The sequence below is a fragment of the Capra hircus genome, chromosome 16 (assembly GCF_001704415.2).
Source record: "Capra hircus breed San Clemente chromosome 16, ASM170441v1, whole genome shotgun sequence".
Classification (NCBI taxonomy): Eukaryota; Metazoa; Chordata; class Mammalia; order Artiodactyla; family Bovidae; genus Capra; species Capra hircus.
This window is the reverse complement of record NC_030823.1, coordinates 69,863,674-69,889,087: the sequence shown is the minus strand read 5'-3', so window position 1 is coordinate 69,889,087 and position 25,414 is coordinate 69,863,674. Positions and strand designations below refer to the sequence as shown.

General features: G+C 37.9%; 1 protein-coding gene across 1 annotated transcript in view; it reads left to right on the top strand.

The window, feature by feature from the left end:
- Nucleotides 1–25,414, top strand: part of PPP2R5A (protein phosphatase 2 regulatory subunit B'alpha) — a 66,862-nt gene that overhangs the window by 12,946 nt on the left and 28,502 nt on the right. Inside the window, exons 2-3 of the mRNA XM_005691015.3 lie at nucleotides 15,008–15,204; nucleotides 21,303–21,404. Of these exons, the coding sequence (XP_005691072.3) occupies nucleotides 15,008–15,204; nucleotides 21,303–21,404 (299 nt within the window). The remainder of the gene's footprint in view (nucleotides 1–15,007; nucleotides 15,205–21,302; nucleotides 21,405–25,414) is intronic.

Below are 25,414 nucleotides of genomic sequence, written 5' to 3'. Positions count from 1 at the left end.
AAATTCCACCCCCAAAACTGAAGTTAGACAATATGTCATCTCCTTAAGTAGTTATCTACATACATTTGTGCTCCCAGACTAAATTTGAATCCGAAGTGGAAATAAACTAGCAAATGTAACAATGAAATATTTTAAAGGTGCATTTAATTTTCACAGTATTTTCTTCATAGGAAATTTCTATGATTCATGTAAGAGAGGTTAAAAAAATAACCCAGCTTTTACATACCTACCAGATACCTAGGCACTGATTTTGGTACTTCATATAGTTTGATAATTCTGTTTTTAATTTGTACCACCTGGGTAAGTTTACACATAACATATTTTAATATTTTGAGAACGGCTTTTAAAAAAAATCTAGGAAAGTAGTTTCTTCTGTGGAATAAGAATGACTATTTTAGGATACAATACTTGCAATGAGTCATGAGTAATCTCAGTTTTCATGGTTTTCTAAAATAAACTCATTTAAAGACTATGCAGTAAGAAATGTCATATTCTTAACTTCCCTATTTCTTGTATAATGGCTTTATTATTTTTGTATAAACTTACAGACTCACTCTTAAAAAACAAGCCAAAAGAGAATCTTAAAAGATAGAAAGTAAAAATCCCTAGCCAGAAGAAACTTCTAAAAATTTGAGCATCATCTTAGATTTCCCATTAGTGAGATCATATAATAATGTATGCTGTTTTATAATTCATTACTTTGACTTTAATAAAATATTATAAATAGCACATTTCTGAAACAAAAAATGAAATCTATTTAGAATTGTTTCTGACTATATTTTATTATTTTTGGAAATGCTGAGTCAAATAATTCTAAACCTTGATTATGAAAATTCCTTATATTATCCATAAAAGGAGATAAAATAATTTCTAAGAGTAGTGGTTCTTTATTTTAGGGAGATTATACATGGATCTTTTAGAAAATCTAATTAAAGGAATCCATCATCTTCTCAGAAAATATATACAGTATTTTATATATAATTCCAGGGTCCTTGAATTGCACCACCACCACCCTGAAGCCCATCTCTGGTCAGATAGAGGAGGGGAGTGGGTAGGGTATTTTGTGGACTATCATAGGACTTGCTCTAGAAACTTCAACAACCTTGTTAAAATAAGTAATCCTTTTTCTTAACACAATAGCAGGTGTTTCTTATGGGGTGCAGGTAGGGTTAGCTAAAAGACGAAACTCATCACAGCTATCAGAACCATCTATAAAAACACTTAATACTTCTTGTTCCCCAGAGGCCCCAAATGAAACAGTTCAGTTCAATTCAGTTCAGTCGCTCAGTCGTGTCTGACTCTTTGCGACCCCATGGACTGCAGCACACCAGGCCTCCCAGTCCATCACCAACTCCCAGAGTTTACCCAAACCCATGTCCATTGAGTCGGTGATGCCATCCAACCATCTCATCCTCTGTTGTCCTCTTCTCCTCCTGCCCTCAATCTTTCCCAGCATCAGGGTCTTTTCCAGTGAGTCAGCTCTTCGCATCAGGTAGCCAAAGTATTGGAGTTTCAGCTTCAACATGAGTCCTTCCAATGAGCACCCAGGGCTGATCTCCTTTAGGATGGACTGGTTGGATCTTCTTGCCGTCCAAGGGACTCTCAAGAGTCTTCTCCAACACCACAGTTCAAAAGCATCAATTCTTTGGCACTCAGCTTTCTTTATGGTCCAACTCTCACATCCATACATGACCACTGGAAAAACCATAGCCTTGACTAGATGGACCTTTGTTGACAAAGTAATGTCTCTGCTTTTTAATATGTTGTCTAGGTTGGTCACAACTTTCCTTCCAAGGAGTAAGCATCTTCTAATTTCATGGCTGCAGTCACCATCTGCAGTTATTTTGGAGCCCAGAAAAATAAAGTCAGCCACTGTTTCCTTTGTTTCCCCATCTATTTGCCATGAAGTGATGGGACCAGATGCCATGATCTTAGTTTTCTGAATGTTGAGCTTTAAGCCAACTTTTTCACTCTCCTCTTTCACTTTCATCAACAAGAGTGCTTCTAAAAACCTTTACTGTATTTAACGAATAGTAGGCTTTATAATCAGATTAAGCATATTGATAGAGATATTCCATTTATTCTCCTAGGAGCCTGTTTTTCAGTATTCTGCTTCTCAAGGTTCTACATTCCGAGAAATCCATGTAACATGCTTATCTTCATTTAAGCTTATCTTCACTAGCTTATCTTCATTTCTTGTTCTTATCTACTTTAAAGTGGTTTTTTAATTGGAAAAAAAAAGTAACATAGTGAATTTTTTGAGATAAAGATTGAGCAGTTACTTAAACCCTTCTGTAGTGTAGTAGTTCTGGACATACTCATATTTGAATGGTAGTTGAGTAAGACATGTTAATATTTATGTTTTAATATCTGTGTCTTTAAAGTTTTAGATGGTGTTCCAGGGGTTTTCTTAAAATGGTATATACAGTTGTATATTAGAATGTATTATCAGACTGGTAGGGTGCATATATTCAGATTCCTAAAATGTGATATCTACAATTTTCCCAGCATTTTCAATTTTAAGGAAATCCTAGACCCTTAACTAAGTCATATTTAGTTACAATGCTATGAATCATTTGTTAATAAACATTTCCGTTGTTACTTTGTAATAGCTTGATCCTCTAAAGTTTCAAATAAAAGCTGATTTTAGACTCCTAGTTATTAATGTTCTAGGGGTATTGCCAAAAAAAGCTACATGTCCTATATTCTGTGCCAGTTTCTTAAATTAGAATCTTGGATTGCATCCTCAGCGTGTCACTGTAGTGGTATTGCTGGGTTGCTATGATACGGTGCTTGTTCTATAATTTGTAGCATGAATCTTATATGAGCACCTACTTTAGATTTCAAATATGTGAGCAGCAGTATTTGGGAATATGTTACCTTTTTTCTTTTAAGAAAAATTATACCTATAAAGCTGTTATTTCTGTTATGACTTCTGATACCTAGACCTTCAAACCGTTCTTAGATGTTAAATAATGAACAACTTGAAATAATTTAGTTATCTCTTTGAAGTTTAGTATATCATATTAACTTTTATGACAATGGACAAGAAGAGGAAGATTTTATGATAATGAATATTTTAAGATTTCAATGTTCTCGGTATTTGAGGTCTTGAAAGAAATGAATGTAGACTAGATTTTCTGATATTATTCATTTAAGACAGTACCAGTAAAACCGTATGACAAGGGAAAACTCCAAGTTATATTGCTGTTCTGAATGTAATTATTTTATTCAGTGTACTGTTCTTAAAACCAGCCTTACATGGCCATATTAATAAGCTATTATTATCATCTCTTTTAAAAAAATGTTATTGAAATAATTTATTTGCAATGTGTTAATTTCTGCCGTTTGGCAAAGTGATTTAGTTATACATGTATATATGTATATATTAACTTTAATATTAGGGACAGTATTATATATTATCATTAATATTATGGGCTGTGATCAACCTAGACAGCATATTAAAAAGCAGAGATATTGCTTTGCCAACAGTGGTCCATCTAGTCAAAGCTATGGTTTTTCCAGTAGTCATGTATAGATGTGAGAGTTGGACTATAAAGAAAGCTGAGCGCCGAAGAATTGATGCTTTTGAGCTGTGATGTTGTAGAAGACCCTTGAGAGTCCCTTGGACTGCAAGGAGATCCAACCAGTCTATCCTAAAGGAAATCAGTCCTGAATATTCATTGGAAGGACTGATGCTGAAGCTGAAACTCCAATACTTTGGCCACCTGATGCAAAGAACTGACTCACTAGAAAAGACCCTGATGCTGGGAAAGATTGAAGGCGGGAGAAGGGAATGACAGAGGATGAGAAGGTTGTATGGCATCATTGACTCGATGGACATGAGTTTGAGTAAGCTCCAGGAGTTGGTGAAGGACAGGGAAGCTTGACATGCTGCATTCCATGAGGTTGCAAAGAGTCAGACTTGATTGGGTGACTGAACTGAAACTGTTTATAGTTTATCAGAATATTGATTATAGTTCTCTGTGCTATAAAATATGACCTTATAGTTTATCCATCCTATATATAATAGTTTGCATCTGCTAATCTCAAGCTCCCAATCCTTCCCCTCCGCACTGTCCTCTTCCCCTTGGCAACTACAAGTCTGTTCTCTATATCTGTAGCCTGTTGGATTTAATATGTTTATTTGTGTCATATTCTAGATTCCACATGTGAGTGGTATCATATGATACTTGTCTTTCTGTTTCTAATATACTTCATTTATTATAATAATCTCTAGGTACATCCATGTTGCTTCAAATGACATTATTTCATTCTTTTTTATGGCTGAATAGTAGTTCATTGTTTGTGTGTTTGTGTGTGCGTGCATGTGTGTGTATATATAAAATACTACAGCTTCTTTACCTATTCATCTGTTCATGGGCATTTTGATTGTTTCTTTGTCTTGGCTATTGTAAATAATGCTGCTGTGAACATAGGTGTGCACATATCTTTTCAAATTATAGTTTTGTCTGGGTGTATACCCAGCAGGGAGATTGCTGGATCATTTGGCAATTCTAGTTTTTTGAGGAAACTCCAGACTGTTTTCCATAGCAGTCGCACAATTTACATTCTCATCAACAGTGTAAAAGTGAAAAGAGAAGTCGCTCAGTCTTGACTCTTTGCGACCCCATAGTCTGTCGCCTTCCAGGCTCAGTCCATGGGATTTTCCAGGCAACAGTACTGGAGTGTATTGCCATTTCCTTCTCCAGGGGATCTTCAACCCAGGGCTTGAACCCAGGTCTCCCACATTGTAGACAGATGCTTTACCTTCTGAGCCCCCAGGGAAGTACTTGTAGACTTTTTGGTGGTGGCCCTTCTGGCCTGTGTGAGGTGGTACCTCATTGTAGTTTTGATTTGCATTTCTCCAATAATTAGTGATGAGGAGCATCTTTGCATGTGCCTTTAGGCCATCTGTATGTCTTTGGGGGAAAGTCTGTTTAGGTCTTCTGCCCATTTTCCAATTGGGTTGTTTGTTTGTTACTGAATTGTAGAAGCTGTTGGTTTAATATTTGTTTATTTTGGAAATTAAGCCCTTGTTGGTTGCATCATTTGCAAATATTTTCTCCCACTCCATGGGCTGTCTTTTCATTTTGTTTATGGTTTCCTTTGCTGTGCAAAAGCTTATAAGCTTGATTAGGTCCTATTTGTTTTTGCTTTTGTTTCAGTTGCTTTGGGAGACTGACCAATCACTGATATTATTTCTGTCAGAAAAGAAAAGAAAATTAGTCTCTCAGTCGTGTCCAACTCTTTGCCATCCTGTAGACTGTAGCCTGCTAGGCTCCTCTGTCCATGGAATTTTCCAGGCAAGAATACTGGAGTGGATTGCCATTTCTTTGTCCAGGGGATCTTCCCAACCCAGGGATCAAACCCCGGTCTCCTGCATTACAGGTAGATTCTTTACAGTTTGAGCCACCAGGGAAGCCCCAGTAAAATTTCTGTCAGAGAATTTTTTTTAAACTTTTTATTTTGTATTGTGGTATAGCTGGTTAACAAAGAGTGTTGTGATAGTTTCAAGTGAACGAGGAAGGAACTCAGCCATATTTATGTATGTATCCATTCTCCCCCAAACTCCCCTCCCATCCAGGCTGCCACATAACTTTGAGCAGAGTTCCATGCACTGCACATAAGGTAGGTCCTTGTTGATTATCCGTTTTAAATGTAGCAGTATGTACTTGTCCTTCCCAAACTCCCTTACTATCCCATCCCTCCAGCAACCATAAGTTCATTCTCCAAGTCTGTAGGTCTCTCTTTCTGTTCTATAAATTCAACTGTATCATTTCTTTTTAGATTCTACATATAAGGAATGTCATACAGTATTTCTCTTTGTCTATGTCAGAGAATGTTTTGCCTGTGTTCTTATTATTAACTCTTACATGATGGTTTTTAATTTTCATTTACATGTTCCATGAAAATGTCTAATTTAGTATGCTAAATTAGTATAGGCAATATAAAGACAAAACAAGAATATTCTAAGCATCTGTTGTAAACATGTACATTTATGGTGGAATGAAGTTTATGTGATTATTATGTGTATATGATCTTTAAACTGTAATTTATCTTTAAACTTTTACTCTCTTTGAATAACATCTTAGGTATTTGACATAAAAGTATTTTAGGGACTGGATTAAATTTTTTAAACATCTTTATTTAGATATGATTTATGTACTATAAAGTTCATCTTTTAAAGTATATAATTCAGTGGCTTTCGGTATATTCACAGATAAGTGCTACTGTTACTGTAGTCAATTTAGAACATTTTCATTATCTCAAAAAAAATGTTATGCTCTTTAACTATTACCTCCATTATCCCTTCATCCCTGCCATCCCTACACTAAGCAGTCACTTACCTATGTTGTGTTTCTATAGATTTCCCTATTCTAAACATTTTGCATGAATGGAAGCATACAATTATGGCCTCCCTTTTTTTTTTTGGCGTGCTCAATTGTGTCCGACTCTTTGTGATCCCATGGACCATAGTCTGCCAGCCTTCTCTGTTCATGAGATTTCCCAAACAAGAATACTGGAGTGGGTTGCCATTTCCTTCTCCAGGGAAATGGCAGTAGTTGTGACAAGAAAAGAAAGTGAAAGTGAATGTCGCTCAGTCTGTCGGACTGTTTGCAACCCCATGGACTATACATGAATTCTCCAGGCCAGAATACTGGAGTAGGGAACCTTTCCTTTCTCCAGGGGATCTTCCCAACCCAGGGATCCAACCCAGGTATCCAACCCAGGTCTCCCGCATTGCAGGCAGATTCTTTGCCAGCTGAGCCATAAGGGAAGTCCAAGAATACTGGAGTGGGTAGTCTATCCCCAAGCAGATCTTCCCGACCCAAGAATTGAACTGGGTCTCCTGCATTGCAGGCAGATTCTTGACCAACTGACTAGGACTTTTTGTCTTTTCCTGACCACAGCCTCAACTTTAAATTCCAGTGACTTTCCGCTAACTGCTATCTTGTTTTCAACAATGCAGTGGAGCATCATTGTTCAGCAATCCAATCAAATTCAGCCTCCTTTGAAGGGATAGTTCTTGATGTTAGTGTTCGATATTTGTTCTGACACCAGGAGGGCTCCTCTAAGCTGCTCCTTTATCTGATATTATCTTGCAAACTCTCCAGACTAGAGTTTAGCCTTATATCCTCATTGAATCTACAGATCTCTCTATTACCTTTTACCACAACTGCCATTGTCTTGAGAGATTCAGCTTAAATTTAAGCTTGAACTTTTCATGCTCTGTTGAAAATGAAGCCAGTTCCTTTGGGAAGAGACAAAACAGCTGATTTATGGCTTGTTTCTCCCTCTTCCCCAGGCAAAATCTTGTGAGCCAGAGCTCTGGAGCTAGGAGTGGGGAAAATGGCATGCTTCTCTCTGAGGAACAACCCATTTTAGGAGCTGAATGTGAGGTGGAGAGGGGGCAGGCGTCTGAGATTCTGTTGGCTTTCCTCTTTCAGTATGGAACTACAACCTTATAGTCCAAGACTAAGGTAATTGGAGCCCCAGTGTTCTCAGTGGTTCTGCACCAAGAGTAGAGTCTTTGTCCCATGGATCGAGGTTGGGTAGAAGATCGGACTTCTACCCAGGTAGGAGAAGCACTTACACCGTTCTTGACAACACTGGCCTGGGAGTTGACCTCAGCAACAGGTAGCTGTGGGCAGAATGAGAACTGCCAGCATTCTGCTCCATACCTGAAGAAAGCTGTCTGACTGGGAGCTGGAGGTAGAGGTATCCTTGGGTGTACCTCTCTGGAGTGGAATTTCTGCCTAGCTGAGCTGACAGGAGAAAGGGAGAAAGCTATCTTGGTTCAGATACTAAGATTGGCTTTTCGCTTCAGATATTCATAGATACTCTTGGATAGATGATTCCTCATTTACTTTTCGCCTTAGGATTATTTCCAGAGGCTTTAAAAAGTTATTTTTTAAATGATTTTCATCAGTTTCACTGGAGAGCAGGTCTGGAGCTCTTAAGCTTGTCTTGCTAAAAGTTGATCTCCCTGTGGACTAAAAGATTTAGCTTCTTTTATAGTAATAATTTGTACCTTACAATTATCTAGAAATTCATAGCTTACAGGTATATAATAATGCCAGTAAATTTGAAAACTTAGAGGAGAGGAGTTGGGAAAATCCCTTGAAATAAACAAACAGCTTTCTCAAACTGACACAGGAAGAAACAAAAGTCTGAGTAAGTCTTACATCTATTTAACTGAGTCCTAATTAAAAACCCTGGCAAGGACAGTACAAGAAAAGGTGATTACAGACCAATATCCCTTATGAACATAGATGGAAAAATCTTATACACAAGATTAGTAAATTGAATTTAGCAGCACATAGATAATACCTCATGATTATGTGGGATTTATGCCAGGAAGCTAAGGTTGGTTACCATTCAAAATGACTTGCTGAATAAATATTGATAGAATAAAAATGTCCTACTGTTACTTCAGTACAAATAGAAAAGTAGAAAATTCCTTTTCTGTATAGTTAGCTTCTTTCTAGTACTTTTCCATGCAAATTCCAGCCATTCAGGAGCCTTGATCTCTAATGTCTGTTTAGCTCAGTCTATTTGGCGTTTGCTATTTTGAACCTGTATTGTTTCTTCCTGTACTGCAGTTACAAATAGAGCTGTTGCAGTTGTGGAACTCACTCTCTTTTCCTTCTCTTAGAAATAGCAGTCCTGTACTACCTGTTTTCCAGCATCTGAAGACATTACCTCATGTATTTTGTCCAGTTTTTAGTAGTTTACTATAGGAAGATTGGTCTGCCAGAAAGAGAAGTCTTGCCCACAGTTTTTGTCAACCTTATGCAATAAGTATGAAATGATATATGGCATTTCATACATAAACTCATATATACAGTTTATATATATTTACATTTTTCTCCTTAACTAGTGTGGTTAAATGTCTTTTCTTCTTTATTGGTACTTTGTGTTTCACATGCCTTTCTGTAGGTTTATTTTCTTTATCTTACTGATTTATAGATTTTTTGTGTGTGTGTGTGCTAGATGCCATTCAGAGTTGTTTAGAAAACTCTAAATACTTTATAATTTTCCTATTCACATTTAGTTTTTTAGTTCTCTTGGAATTAAATGTATAAATAAGTGAGGGAATCTTAACTTTTTAATATGAATAGCAAGTAGTCTTTGCATAATTTATTTTGAAATTCCCCATTGACTTTTTTTTTTTTTAAACACCAATTCTATTGTATATCTTCTATGTATGTGCACGTATTTGTAGGTGCCTTATTTCCCTAGCCTGTGGTCTTTTTGTCTATTCCTGCACAATACCATTTAGTTTTAATTACCTTGTGTAATAAGATCACTGTTCCCTTCTTTGTCTTGAAAATCATCTTGGCTATTCTTGGTTGTTTGGTTTTCCAGATGAATTGTGAGAGCAACTCTTCAAGTTCTAGCAAAACACCCTGTTGTAATCCAAAATGTATCTCTGTTAGTTATGTCTTTGATATATTTCTTCAGAGTTTTATAATTTTCCTCATAAAAGTCATGTTTTGTTCTTTGTTAGATCTTTCAAATCACTTGCCCCTGGAACCAAGTCACCATATGATGAGGAAGCTTAAGCCATATGGAGAGGTCACATACGGGGGTTCTGGCACTAGCCCTAACTAGTCGTTCAGCCAGAGGCCAGAATCAACTATAAGACATATGAGTGATTGAGCCTTCATATGTTTGCAGTCCCTAGTTTTCTAGTTTTTTTAGCTTGAGGCCTTAGATACCATGAAGCAAAGATAAGTTGTCTGAATCTCTGACCCAATGAAATTGTGATAGATAATAATTCTTGTTTTAAGCCTCTAAAGTTTGGGATAATTTGTTATTAAGCAATAGAAAATTGGGCTTCCCTGGTGGCTCAGAGGTTAAAGCGTCTGCCTGTAATGTGGGAGACCTGGGTTCGATCCCTGGTTGTGAAGATCCCCTGGAGAAGGAAATGACAACCCACTCCAGTATTCTTGCCTGGAGAATCCCATGGACGGAGGAGTCTGGTGGGGTCCATGGGGTCTTAAAGGGTCGGACATGACTGAGCGACTTCACTTCTTTCACTTTCAGTAGAAAATTAATACACTGGATACCATTCTGGTTATGATTTGGCTTCTCCTATAAGCAAGAGAGTTCCAGAAAAAGCATCTACTTCTGCTTTGTTGACTATGCCAAAGCCTTTGACCGTGTGGCTCACAACAAACTGGAAAATTCTTCAAGAGGTGGGAATACCAGACTACCTGACCTGCCTCCTGAGAAATCTATATGCAGGTCAAGAAGCAACAGTTACAGCTGGACATGAAACAACAGACTGGTTCAAAATTGGGAAAGGAGTCCATCAAGGCTGTATACTGTCACCCTGCTTATTTAACTTATATGCAGAGTACATCATGTGAAATGCCAGGCTGGATGAAGCACAAGCTGGAATCAGGATTGCTGGGAGAAATATCAGTAACCTCAGATATGCAGATGACACCACCCTTATGGCAGAAAGCAGAGAGGAACTAAAGAGCCTCTTGATGAAGGTGAAAGAGGAAAGTTAAAAAGCTGGCTTAAAACTCATTCAAAAAACTAAGATTATGGCATTCAGTCCCATCACTTCATGGCAGATAGATGGGGAAACAATGGAAACAGTGACAGACTTTATTTTCTTGGGCTCCAAAATCACTGCAGATGGTTACTGCAGCCATGAAATTTGACACTTGCTTCTTAGAAGAAAAGTTATGACCAACCTAGACAGCATATTAAAAAGAAGAGACATTTCTTTGCCAACAAAGGTCCACATAGTCAAAACTACTGTTTTTCCAGTAGTCGTGTACAGATGTGAGAGTTGGACCGTAAAGAAAGCTGAGCACTGAAGAATTGATGCTTTTGAAGTGTGGTCTTGAAGAAGACTCGAGAGTCCCTTGGACTGCAAGGAGATCCCACCAGTCCATCCTAAAGGAAATCAGTCCTGAATATTCATTGGAGGGACTGATGCTGAAGCTGAAGCTCCAATACTTTAGCTACCTGATACGAAGAACTGACTCATTAGAAAAAACCCTGATGCTGGGAAAGATTGAAGGCAGGAGGAGAAGGGCGTGACAGAGGATGAGATGGTTGGATGGCATCCCGACTCTATGGACATGAGTTTGAGCAAGCTCCAGGAGTTGGTGATAGGGAATCCTGGTGTGCTGCAGTCCATGGCGTCGCAAATAGTCAGACATAACTGAACAACTGAACTGAACTGAACTGAACTGAACTGATAGGTCTGCTTAAGGTTTAACTGGGCTTCCCTGGTGGCTCAGTGGTAAAGAATCTGCCTGCCAATGCAGGAGTGGGTTCAATCCCTGAGTTGGGAAGATCCCCTGGAGGAAGAAATTGCTACCCACTCCAGTATTCTTGCCTGGGAAATCCCATGGACAGATATAGTACTTGGAATAATTTCTCATCCTAAATTAATAAACTAGCATTTGTTACTATGTCATGAGCTTGGCTAATTTATATTTGTATTTTATATGATAAGAAATCATGTATCTGCATGTATAAGGCCCGAGGAATAAACTCATTGAAAATTCATCATGAACATCATGTTTCTTGAGAAACTGACCTTCCTCTCTTGAGAATGAATTAACATACCAATGTGGTTGAGATTGAAAGTTTTCATGTATTCCATGATACTTGTATAGTCAGATACAACTTGTACTATGTTAAAAAACCTGAACTTGTCGTAAATACCTGTTAATTTGGTGGTACAGTCTTTCTAAATAGGTTTCATAAATTGACACCAAGGAGTACAGTGTAAAACTTCCTTACATTTTTCTAAAGACTCTAATTTACTTCAAAAACTTCTTACAAAGTTCGCTAATATCAAATGAGTCAGGGAATAAGCTAGGTTCTGTACTCAACTATATAGGTGTTACTTTTTTCTCAAATAGTTTATTCTGTGAACCTTGAGATCTCTTGTGACTCCAGCAGAAATCCACCTTGGAAGTCATGTTGCATCACTTCCGCAGTATTCACTCTGTTCCCTGGAAGCAGGTCACTTTAGTCCAGCCCACATTGACGGCAGAAGTAGACTCCACTTTCTGAAGAAAGGAGTATCAAATAATTTGTGGACAAATTTTAGAACTACTGCGCTTGCTAGTTTGCAGTAGCTCTGGGCTTCCCTGGTGGCTCAGACGGTAAAGAATCTGCCTGCACTGCAGGAGACTTGAATTCTATCCTGGGTCAGGAAGATCCCCTGGAGAAGGAAATGGCATCCCACTCCAGTATTCTTGCCTGGAGAATCCCATGGACAGAGGAGCCTGGTGGGCTATAGTCTGTGGGGTTGTAAGAGTCTAACACAACTCAGAGACTAACACTTAACACTGCACTTGATAAGCTTGAAATTAGTAAAGGAAGTTTTATAAATTAATGATATTAGGCTTAACATATCCTGATTCTCTGTCTCACAATACAAGGGATAGTTGTGTTTAGGTCCTGGTAGACTTCAAATCCTTTGACTAAAGTTTTCTACTGCAAGAGGAGAGAGTGGGATGAATTGAGAAAGTAGTACTGACGTATATAAGTAACATGTTTAAAGTAGATAACTAGTAGGAAGCTACTGTTTAGCACAGGGAGCTCAGCTCAGTGCTCTGTGATGACCTAGAGGGGTGGGAGGGAGGCTCAAGACGGAGGGGATATATGTATACTTAGAGCTGGTTCACACTGTTTGTACAGCAGAAACTAACACAGCCTTGTAAAGCAGTTATCCTCCAATTAAAAATTTTAAAAAATTAAGTTTTTTACTCATTGAGTAGTGTTTGCATGGGCACTGTCTTTATTTGCTTCTAAAGAAAATGAAGAAATAATGATGGGACAGCGCATTCCAGCCAGCACATGTGCAAACAGGCCACCTGGGGAACTTGGAACTGTCAGCATGAATGGAACTTAGGATGTAAAGGGGGAATGATGGGAAGTGAAGTTGGAAAGGTAGTGCCCCTCAGTTTCTCCTTCTCTCCTTTCACCCTCAGCTTTTGTCATCTTTACATTTTTAAGGTTAATATTTTCTATGGCCATAATTAAGTTTTATATAAATTGTTAAGTTAATTCTAAAAGTTAAAAGCCAGTTCCAGATAGGAACTGGCTATTGATGAAAATTGGCTAACATCTGAAAATTGATGTTTCAGAAAGATCCCTAAGAGTTAGGCTATATTAAACATCTGTTTTATAATTTTTTAATGGTGAAACCATTGATCTTTTTTTACTAGGATAACCATTATAAAAATTGGACTGATACAAAAATGTTATGTGTCTTGAACCTAGAAGTAAGCCAACCAATAGTAGACGATAGGAGCATCCTCTCTTCTCTCATTTAACCTTTTCCAATCTGATCAACTCTTCCACCATTGTTTTACCTTAGCTTCCAAGAGACTCAATGTAGAGTACTTAAATACAACAGTCAAATACCTTGTATAGCTTTCCTGCTTTTAATTAATCCTGATTTTATTTATAATTGTTCTGTTTATATTTAATCTTATAAGCACTCTCAAATTCTTTTTGACTCCAGGTTATATTTTTTAAGGTTTTGTATCTTGCCTTTTCAACTTGCTTCTAAGCCCTTGAAGACAGGAAATCATCTCTAACTTTCAAAACTAGCCTCAAAGAACTGTTTTAAAGTTAAGTAAATAGACATAGGAAACACTTAGAATTGTATTTGGCATGAAGGAAATGCTAATGTTGCCAGTGTTATGTTTTATTATGTTCAGATTACTCTATAGAACATGTACTTATAGGAGGTGTTTAGGTAAGAAAAGATTTTTCTGTTTCTCAATACTTAACAAAAATTTCAGGACTGGACATTTGTATTTTAACTCAGTGCCAAATGAGTTGAAATGTTAACTGCTTTCTAAATATATCTAATGTTTAGTAAAATCCGAAGGTGACCTCTTGCATCCAAATATTAGGTAATGCTGGGACATAATTCTGGAGGAGAAAGCTACTTGAAAGAAGTCTTTAGGCTAAGTAGCACATTACTGAATTGAGAAGCTATGAAAAACATGAATTTATTCTCAAAGGAGGCTGAAGAGATAGGTGCCCAGAAAAAGAAACTTACTTTTTATATGTAACATGTTTCTGAATCTACTGTTTGCTAGTCTTGAAGATCATATTGTGTCTTCGAACATGTTAGCTGTAGGCTACTAGCCTGTCATGTAAGAGAACCCCATGGACTTTAGCTCACTAGGCTCCTCTGTCCATGGGACTTCCCAGACAAGAATACTGGAGTGTGTTGCCATTTCCTTCTCTAGGGGATCTTCCTGACCCAGGGATTCAACTTGCAACTCCTGCATTGGCCAGTGGATTCTTTAGCACTGGGAAAAAAATAACCTGGGAAACCCCCTGTATATCCCATGTTAGTAGTAAAAGAGATGAAAAGGAAAGCCTGCTCAGTGAATGATCCTTGCCCTTGAGGAACTGTCTCTGAGTTGGGAAGATCCCTTGGAGGAGGGCACTGGTAGGTGGTGGTGGTGGTGGTTGTGTAGTCTCTAAATCATGTCTGACTCTCTTGCAACCCCATGGACTGTAGCCCGCCAGGCTCTTCTGTCCATGAAATCTTCCAGGCAAGAATACTGGAATGGGTTGCCATTTCCTACTCCAGGAGATCTTCCCAACCAGGGATTGAACCCATGTCTCTTGAGTCTCCTGTGTTAGCTGGCGGATTCTTTACCACCATGTCATATGGGAAGCCCTAGGACGTCACGGCTGTTGTCTAAATGACGAATGTGTGAGTCATGAAAGCGGCAGAGGGGTGACAAGAAGAGGATAGATTCCAGATAAAAAGAATTGGATCAGTAATGCTTAATGATTGATAATGGGTAGTGAGAGAGGAGGAATGTAAAATTTCATTCCTGGCATGAATAATGGGATTATGTGGTAAATTTCACACTAGGCTCTTGAGAGAAATTTTACTTTATATATGTGAATAGCTTCTACAAAATAGTAAACATATGAAGGTAACTTCTGAGTAGGTCATTTCTAAGTTTCTCTCTATTTTTATTTATAGATGCCACCTCAAATGAACAGCAAGAGCTTTTTTGTCAGAAGTTGCAGCAGTGTTGCATACTGTTTGATTTCATGGACTCTGTTTCAGACTTGAAGAGCAAAGAAATTAAAAGAGCAACATTGAATGAACTGGTTGAGTATGTTTCAACTAATCGTGGTGTAATTGTTGAATCAGCGTATTCTGATATAGTAAAAATGGTAAGCTTCTAGACTTAAGTTCCTCAGATTTATATAAATTCAAGTAAGATCTGAGGTGTAATTACAATTTAATGAGATTGGTTTTTAGTAAATGTACAATAGTTGATGTACTCAAAAGAATGTTTTTTAAAATAGTTCGTTTGAAAGATTACCCATCCCAGTGATGCTGTGTCACTGCTTTATGATCATTTGGTACTTGAGTAGCCACAATGACTGATGGCTACCACATTGGAGAGTGTGGATCTAGGACTTAGGAGAAAGATGTAAACTCAAGATGATATGGGTTGGTAGGTAATTAATGTTGTGCAGCTGAATGGAGAAAGAATAGCTAAAGGGGGAAGGAAAGACTAATGAAAAAATATGGGGCTCTCCACATCTCAGAAGTAGATAAGGGAGTCAAATATAGACCATTCTTATTTAGGACATTTTGATATCATATATGTAGCTTCTATAGCACTGAATTTTAATCAAAACTCAGGACCCTTAAATGATATGAACAAACATTTGAAATATGCGGGAAAAAAAAAAACTATTGAAGAAATGTTGTTCAGGTTACTGTTTATTAATTATTTAACCATATTCTTCAAACTGTAGAAATTTGTTTAGGATGTATGATTTTTGTATTTTAGTGCATAACAAAATATTTAAAAATTCATTTGGAATTATTAGAGTCACCAGGCACACAGTTTAAACTTGTCTTGGTTATGGAAGGTTTCACAGAGTCAGACATGACTGAGCTATTAACACATGGAAGGTTATAGCAAGTATGATCTAAACTAAGTTATACTCTTTGCATTGGTCACTTAAGAAGGCTTTCTTATCTCCTTGCTATTCTCTGGAACTCTGCATTCAGTTGGGTGTATCTTTCCCTTTCTCCTTTGCCTTTTGCTTCTCTTTTCTCAGCTATTTATTAGGCCTCCTCAGACAGCCACTTTGTCTTCTGGCATTTCTTTTTCTTGGGGATGGTTTTGGTCATCACCTCCTATACAACGTTATGAACTTTCATCCATAGTTCTTCGTGCAGTCTGTCTACCAGATTTAGTCCCTTGCATCTATTCATTATCTCCACTGTATAATCACAAGGGATTTGATTTAGGTCATACCTGAATGGCCTAGTGGTTTTCCCTACTTTCTTCAATTTGAGCCTAGATTTTGCTATAAGGAGCTGAAGATCTGAGCCACAGTCAGCTCCAAGTCTTGTTTTTGCTGACCATATAGAACTTCTCTGTCTTTGGCTGCAAAGAATACAGTCAGTCTGATTTTGATACTGGCTATCTGGTGATGTCCATGTGTAGATTCATCTCTTATGTTGTTGGAAGAGGGTGTTTTGCCAACATATGCTGGGTCATAGAAAAAGTAAGGGAATTCAAAAAAAACCCACATCTACTTCTGCTTCATTGACTATGCTGAAGCCTTTGACTATGTGGATCACAACAAACTGTGGAATATTTGTAATGAGATGGGAATCCCAGACCATATTACTTGTCTCCAGAGAAACCTGTATGCAGGTCAAGAAGTAGCAGTTAGAACTGGACATGGAACAACGAACTGGTTCAAAATCAAGAAAGGCTGTAAGTTGTCACCCTGCTTATTTAACTTACGTGAAGGTACTTCATGTGAAATGCTGGGCTGGATGAATCACAAGCTGGAATCAACAATGCAGAGAGAAATATCAACAGCTTCAGATATGCAGATAATACCACTTTAATGGCAGAAAGTGAAGAGCAACTAATGAGCCTCTTGATGAAGGTGAAAGAAGAAAGTGAAAAGGCTGGCTTAAAACTCAACATTCTGAAAACTAAGATTATGGCATCTGCTCCTATCACTTCATGGCAAATAGATGGGGAAACAATGCAAACAGTGACAGACTTTATTTCCTTGGGTTCCAGAATCACTGCAGATGGTGACTGCAGCCTGAAATTAAAGGATGCTTGCTCCTTGGAAGAAAAAACTATGACCAACCTAGACAGCATATTGAAAAGCAGAGACATTACTTTGCCAACAAAGGTCCATCTAGTCAAAGCTATGGTTTTTCCAGTAGTCACGTATGATGTGAGAGTTGGACCATAAAGAAGGCTGAGTTTTGAAGAATTGACACTTTTGAACTGTGGTGTTGGAGGAGACTCTTGAGAGTCCCTTGGATAGCAAGGAGATCAAACCAGTCAATGCTATAGGAAATCAGCCCTGAATCTTCATTGGAAGGACTGATGTTGAAGTTCCAATACTTTGGCCACCTGATGCAAAGAGCTGACTCGTTGGAAAAGACCCGGATCCTGGGAAAGATTAAGGACAAGAGAAGAAGGGGGTGACAGAGGATGCGATGGTTGGATGGCATCACTAATGGACATGAGTTTGCACAAGCTCCAGGAGATGCTGAAGAACAGAGAAGCCTGGTGTGCTGCAGTCCATGGGGTTGCAGAGAGTCAGACATGACTTAGCTACTGGGCAACAACAAAATAAGCTCTATGTACATATTTAAGTCAAATTATTCTGTAATTTGCCATATGTTAATAAATTTTGGGGTTTAATTCGTTTTCCCAAGCTAAAGGTGTGTTTTTTGTCTTAAAAATTTTTTTTCTTTTTAACTTCTGGGTACTTCATTTCTAGTTAAGAAGCCTACTGACTTAGTTCTTTAAAGCTTTTTGGTGTATTTGGGACCAACAGTAATAAGTATGATTTCAAAGGCAAATTATGCCCTTCTATGGGTTATATTCCCGTTTCAAGTTCTAGCTATGACTTTTGGCCACTTGTTATGAAAATGATATCTATTAAACTATCTATTGGCTCTCCGCGTATATAGGTTTTGAGTTTTAGCAAATCAAATTTTAGATTTTTACTTTCTAAGTCTTAGGGTTGTACGTGTGTGCATGCTAAGTCAGTTTAGTTGTGTCCAACTCTTTGCAACCCTGTGGACTGCAGCCTGCCAAGCTCCTCTATCCATGGGATTCTCCAGGCAAGAATACTGGAATGGTTTCCATGCCCCTCTCCAGGGTATCTTCCCAATAGAGATAGAACCCACATCCTCTGTGTCTACAGAATTGCAGGCATATTCTTTGCTGCCGAGCCACTGGGGACAGTTAACAGTTATTTGGCATACCATAGATGCCACTTCATAAGAATGGTTGTGAATTTGCTTATACCACCAAACAACCATAGTTCATCAGATCTGGTCCCTTAAATCAAGACAATCCCCATGGAAAAGAAATGCAAAAAAGCAAAATGGCTCTCTGAGGAGGCCTTACAGATAGCTGTGAAAAGATGAGAAGAAAAAGGCACAGGAGAAAAGGAAAGATATAAGCATCTGAATGCAGAGTTCCAAAGAATGGCAGAGAGATAAGAAAGCCTTCCTCAGTGATCAATGCAAAGAAATAGAAGAAAACAACAGAATGGGAAAGACTAGAGATCTCTTCAAGAAAATTAGAGATACCAAGGGAACATTTCATGCAAAGATGGGCACAATGAAGGACAGAAATGGTATGGACCTAACAAGCAGAAGGTATTGAGAAGAGGTGGCAGGAATACACAGAAGAACTGTACAAAAAAGATCTTCACGACCCAGATAATCACGATGGTGTGATCACTCACCTAGAGCCAGACATCCTGGAATGTAAAGTCAAGTGGGCCTTAGGAAGCATCATTATGAACAAAGCTAGTGGAGGTGATGGATTTTCAGTTGAGCTATTTCAAATCCTAAAAGATGATGCTGTGAAAATGTTGCACTCAATATGCCAGCAAATTTGGAAAACTCAGCAGTGGCCACAGGACTGGAAAAGATCAGTTTTCATTCCACTCCTAAAGAAAGGCAATGCCAAGAATGCTCAAACTACCACATAGTTGCACTCATCTCACATGCTAGCAAAGTAATGCTCAAAATTCTCCAAGCCAGCCTTCAACAGTACGTGCACCGTGAACTTCCAGATGTTTAAGGTGGGTTTAAAAAGGCAGACAAACCAAAGATCAAATTGTCAACATCCGTTGGATCATCAAAAAAACAAGAGAATTCCAGAAAAACATCTACTTCTGCTTTACTGACTATGCCAAAGCCTTGGACTGTGTGGATCACAATAAACTGTGGAAAATTCTGAAAGAAGTGGGAATACCAGACCACCTGGCCTGCCTCTTGAGGAATCTGTATGCAGGTCAGGAAGCATCAGTTAGAACTGGACATGGAACAACAGAGTGGTTCCAAATAGGAAAAGGAGTACGTCAAGGCTATATATTGTCACCCTGCTTATTTAACTTCTATGCAGAGTGTATCATGAGAAATGCTGGGCTGGAAGAAGCACAAACTGGAATCAAGATTGCCAGGAGAAGTATCAATAACCTCAGATATGCAGATGACACCACCCTTATGACAGAAAGTGAAGAGGAACTAAAAAGCCTCTTGATGAAAGTGAAAGGAGAGTGAAAAAGTTGGCTTAAAGCTCAACATTCAGAAAACTTTAGATCATGGCATCTGGCCCCATCATTTCATGGGAAATAGATGGGGAAAGATGGGAAATAGATGGGGAAACAGGGGAAACAGTGTCAGACTTTATTTTTCTGGGCTCCAAAATCACTGCAGATGATTACAGCCATGAAATTAAAAGATGCTTACTCCTTGGAAGAAAAGTTATGACCAACCTAGATAGCATATTGAAAAGCAGAGATATTACTTTGCCAACAAAGGTCTGTCTAGTCAAGGCTATGGTTTTTCCAGTGGTCGTGTATGGATGTGAGAGTTGGACTGTGAAGAAAGCTGAGTGCTGAAGAATTGATGCTTTTGAACTGTGGTGTTGGAGAAGACTCTTGAGGGTCCCTTGGACTGCAAGGAGATCCAACCAGTCCATCCTAAAGGAGATCAGCCCTGGGATTTCTTTGGAAGAACTGATGCTAAAGCTGAAGCTCCAGTACTTTGGCCACCTCATGCGAAGAGCTGACTCATTGGAAAAGACCCTGATGCTGGGAGGGATTGGGGGCAGGAGGAGAAGGGGACGCAGAGGATGAGATTGTTGGATGGCATCACTGACTCGATGGACATGAGTTTGAGTAAAGTCCAGGAGTTGGTGATGGACAGGGAGGCCTGGCGTGCTGCAATTGATGGGGTTGCAAAGAGTCGGACATGACTGAGCCACTGAACTGAACTGAACTGAACCAAACATTTGTCTCATCCTCTATTCCCCAAGTAATTTATCTTAAATGACCAATGCCTCAAATGTTAGGGTCTTATGTGTTTACTGAACCATTTGGTCTGTCAGTCTGTTCATCATTCTTCAAAGAATTTTGAGTTGGGCTCACAATCTGTTCTTTGCTAGAGAAGGACTGTAGCGTACTTTGGTACTAAGACAGTGTGAAAGATTAGTTAGAATCTAAAATAAAGAGTCTCAAAGCATACTTTTATTTCAGAGAGATTAGTATTTTTTTAAAAGGCTCAGAGTAAATGAAATCAAATCATCTAAATCAAATCATCATCAGTTCAGTTCAGTCGCTCAGTTGTGTCTGACTCTGCAACCCCATGAACCGCAGCACGCCAGGCATCCCTGTCTGTCACCAACTCCCGGAGTCCACCCAAACCCATATCCATTGAGTCGGTGATGCCAAATCATCATGAGGTATTATAAACTGTGTCTGTAATGGCTATATACCCCCATCCTCCTTCTCTTTATAAAATGTGTGTGTGTAAGACTAGAGATATTTTACCAAACTCTTTTGGGTTATAAGGTAAGTAAAAGTCTGGGTTAAAGTATGGGAGAAGTTGTGGAAATATGAAAAGAATAAGTTAGGGATAGGGAGAGTTAGGAACTTTATGCTCCCCTCCCCCAATTTCCTCCCCTCTACTTTTTTTTTTAAGCAAAACTTTGAAAAAAAAAATTTGTGATTTAAAGAGGAATCTGGAGGTAGTCTGTATGAAATTTGATGTCTTTAGAGGTCAGAGTTATGGGATAGAGAAAAGAAAGAAAGAAATGGCTGCCTTCATATCTTGAAGAGGTTTATAGGTTTTGAGCTAGACTTATAGTCACAGCTTTTTTCTTCAAGTTATCTTTAAAATATTTCATTTTGCATTTTTAAATTTAACTGAACAACAGAGAATAGAAGTCTAAATTTATTTTTCTTTACAGATCAGTGCTAACATCTTCCGAACTCTTCCTCCAAGTGATAATCCAGATTTTGATCCAGAAGAGGATGAACCCACACTTGAGGCCTCTTGGCCTCACATACAAGTATGGAACATAATTTTATTTTTAAAATTTTTACATTTATGCTGTTTTGCTGAAATCATGGAACTCAGTTTTAGATTTGAGTGTCTATTTAAAGTACTAGATTTTTAATACGTTTGCTTAACATTTCCTTTTCCCCAAATACTGCTTTTCATTTTTTTAATTGTAAATTACACTTAACATTTACCTTTTAAACAGTTTTAAAGTATATTCCATAACATTAAGTACATTCGTAATGCTATGCAGCCATCCCTATTACCTAGTGTAATAGGCACCTTTTCATTACCTTTTCATCATCCACAATCTTTTCATCACCCCAGATGGAAACACCCTTGTCATTAACAGTCAGTTCCCATTCTTTACCTGCCCCCTACCTCCTAGCCACTGGCAGCTATTAATCTACTCTCTGTGTCTATGGATTTACCTTAAATGCTTAACATAATATTTTCAGGGTTCATCAATATTGTAACATGTATCAATATGTCATTCCTTTTAATGGCTGAATAATATTCTAGTGTATGGACATACCACATTTTGTTTATCCATTAATCAGTAGATGGACAGTTAGGTGGTTTCTGCTTTTTGGCCTTTGTGACTAGAACTGGTATGAATGTGTAAGTCTTTGCTTAACATGTTTCCCATAAGTTTTGACATGTTGTGTTTTTGTTTTCATTCACTTCAAAGTGCTTTCTAACTTCCTCTGTGACTTATTTGGCCCATTAGTTATTTACGAATGTGTTTAATTTTTGGTCTTCCCTTGTGGCTCAGCTTGTAAAGAGTCTGCCTGCAAGGCGGGAGACCTGGGTTTGATCCCTTGATTGGGAAGATCCCCTGGAGAAGGGAAGGCTACTCACTCCAGTATTCTGGCCTGGAGAATTCCATGGACTATCGTCCATGGGGTTGCAAAGAGTTAAGTACAACTGAGGGACTGGACTTCCCTAGTAGCTCAGCTGGTAAAGAATCTGCCTTTAATGCAGGAGACCCTGGTTCAATTCCTGGGTCAGGAAGATCCACTGGAGAAGGGATAGGCTACCCATTCCAGTATTCTTGGGCTTCCTTGATGGGTCAACTGGTAAAGAGTCCACCTGCAATGCCAGAGACCTGGGTTCAGTCCCTGTGTTGGGAGAAGGGGGGATAGGGTACCCACTCCGGTATTCTGGCCTGGAGAATTCCATGGACTGTATAGTCCATGGGGTCACAAAGAGTTGGACAGGACTGAGCAACTTTCGCCTTAATTTCTACATATTTGTGGCTCCCATATTTCTGTTACTGATTTATAATTTTATTCCATTGTGGTTGGTGAATATACTTTGAAGTTTTCAATCCTTTTAAATGTATTGGGCCTAGCATATAGTTTATCATGGAGAATGTTTCATGTGTGCTTGAGAAGAATGTGTATACTGTTGTTGCTGGATGGAGTGTTGTGTTGAAATCTCTTAGATCTAATTGGTTGTTTAAGTTTTCAGTTTCCTTATTGACCTTCTGTCTAGTTCTCTCCACTATTGAAAATGAAATATTGAAATTTCTTACTGTTACAGTTGAATTGTCTGTTTCTTTCTTCTGTTATGTCAGTTTTTGATTCATGTATTTTGGGGTCTTATAAATCATGTTTATAATCATTTTACAGTTTTTTTGTTAAAATTCATTTTGTCTGATATAGTATTCTATAACCACTATTTAAATACTATATTTATATAAATACTAATAAATTTACATATATAAATACTACATAAATTTATAGCCACTATATAAATACTGTATTTATATAGTATTTTACAGCTACTGTCTAACTCTCTTTTGGTTACTGTTTGCATGATATATCTTTTCTGTACATTGACTACTTATCTATTTGTTTCTTTAAATCTAAATTGTGTCTCTTGGGAATTCCTTGGTGTTCCAGTGGTTAGGACTTTTCAGTTTCACTGCTGAAGGCCTAAGTTCAATCCATGGTCAGGGAACAAAGATCCTGCAAGCCACACAGTGTGGCTAAATAAATACTGTCTCTTGTAAACAGCATGTAGTTGAAACCTTGTTTTTTTTAAATCAGTTTTGACAGTCTCTGCTTTTGACTAATGTTTAATCCATTTATATTTAATATTGCTGGTATGGTAGAATTTACGTTTGCTGTTTTGGCCTTCCCTGGTAGTTCAGTGGTAAGAATCAGCCTGCAGTGCTGGAGATGTGGGTTCTATCGTTGGATTGGGAAGAACCCCTGGAGAAGAAAATGGCAACCCATTCCCTTATTCTTGCCTGGGAAATCCCATGGACAGAGGAGCCTGGCAGGCTCCATGGGGTCACAGAATCGAACACAGTCTAGTGACTGAACAACATTTTGCTATTCTATGTCTTATGTCTTTCTCATTCCTCTACCCCTCTGTTATTGTGTTTTGTATTAAATACAATTTTCTGGAGTACCATTTTAATTCCCTTGTTTCTTTAACTATACATTTTTGAGGTATTTTCTTAGTACTAACCCTAGGGATTACATTTTAAAATGAACTAGTTTGATTGAATAGTAGTAGTATTCAATTTTAATAATTTTAGTAGTATATAGAACTTTGGTCCAGTATACCTCCATTCCCTCCCCCTTCTTCTGTGCTGTTACTGTCATACAAATTGGATCTTTATGCAGGCATTTTATTGCACTTTACTTCATTGCACTTTGCAGATATTGCATTTTTTTACAAATTGAAGGTTTGTGGCAACCTTGTGTCAAGCAAGTCTATCAGCACCATTTTCTTACTTCATGTCTCAGTGTCACATTTTGATAATTCTTGTAATATTTTAAACTTTTACATTGTTATATTTTTATGATGATCTGTGATCAGTGATCTTTGATGTTATTATTGCAAAAAGTTTACAACCTGCTGAAGACTCAGATGATGGTTAGCATTTTTAGCAATAAAGTATTTTTAAATTAAGGTATGTACATTGTTTTTATAAAACATAATGTGATTGCATATTTAATAGACTATAATGTAAACATAACTTTTATATTCATTGGGAAGCCAGAAAAATTCATGTGACTTGCTTTAGTGCAAAATTCACTTTATTATGGTGGCCTGGAACCAAGCCTGCAATATCTCTGAAGTATGCCTGTACATTGTACATCCATCAACCCAGTTTTGTAATTATTGCTTTATGTGGTCGTCTTGTAAAACAAAATGAAAGAGTTATAAATAAAACCACAATATTTACCTATGTAGTTACCTTTACCCATGCTCTTTCTTTCTTCTTATGAACTTATATGGTGTCCTTTCTTCTCTGAAGGGTTCCCTTTAATATTTCTTGTAAGGCAAGTCGATTAATCTGGGAATATCTTAATTTTCCCTTCATTTTTGAAGGACAGTTTGGCTGGATATAGAATTCTTGACTAAGTGCCCTTTCCCCTTAACACTTTGAAGGTGTCCTCTCAGTGATCCTCTGATGTCCATAGTTTTCTGTCCAAGTCAGTTATTAATCTTATGAGGATCTGATGTATGTGATACATTATCTCTTGCCGCTTTGAAAATTTTCTGTTTGTCTTTAACGTTTGTCAGTTTGATTATGATGTCTCTAGATATGGATCTCTTTGACTTTATTCTAGTTGGAGCTCCACTGAGCTCCAGTTGAGTTCATTGTATACATTAATACTTTTCATCAAATTTGAATTGTTTTTAGCCATTTCTTCAACTATTATTCCTTCCTCTTTCTCCTCTCCTTCTGAGACTCCCATTATGTGTAGTACGTTGGTATGATTGATGGTATCCCACAGGTCTTTGAAACTCTGTTGTTTTGTATCCAGTCTTTCTTTTTGCACCTCAAACTAGATAATCTCTACTGTCTCTCTGCCAGTTCAAAGTGTTTTTCATTGTTTTTTTGTGGGAAAGGAAATACACTGAAGTCCTCACTCTGCCATAGCAGAAGTCCTCTCTGAAGCACATCTTTTTAGTTGAGACTGAAGGAGGGATAGTCTTCCTGCCCTAATGCCGCTGTGTGACAACTCCTCATAATTATTGGAAAACTGGTAGTAA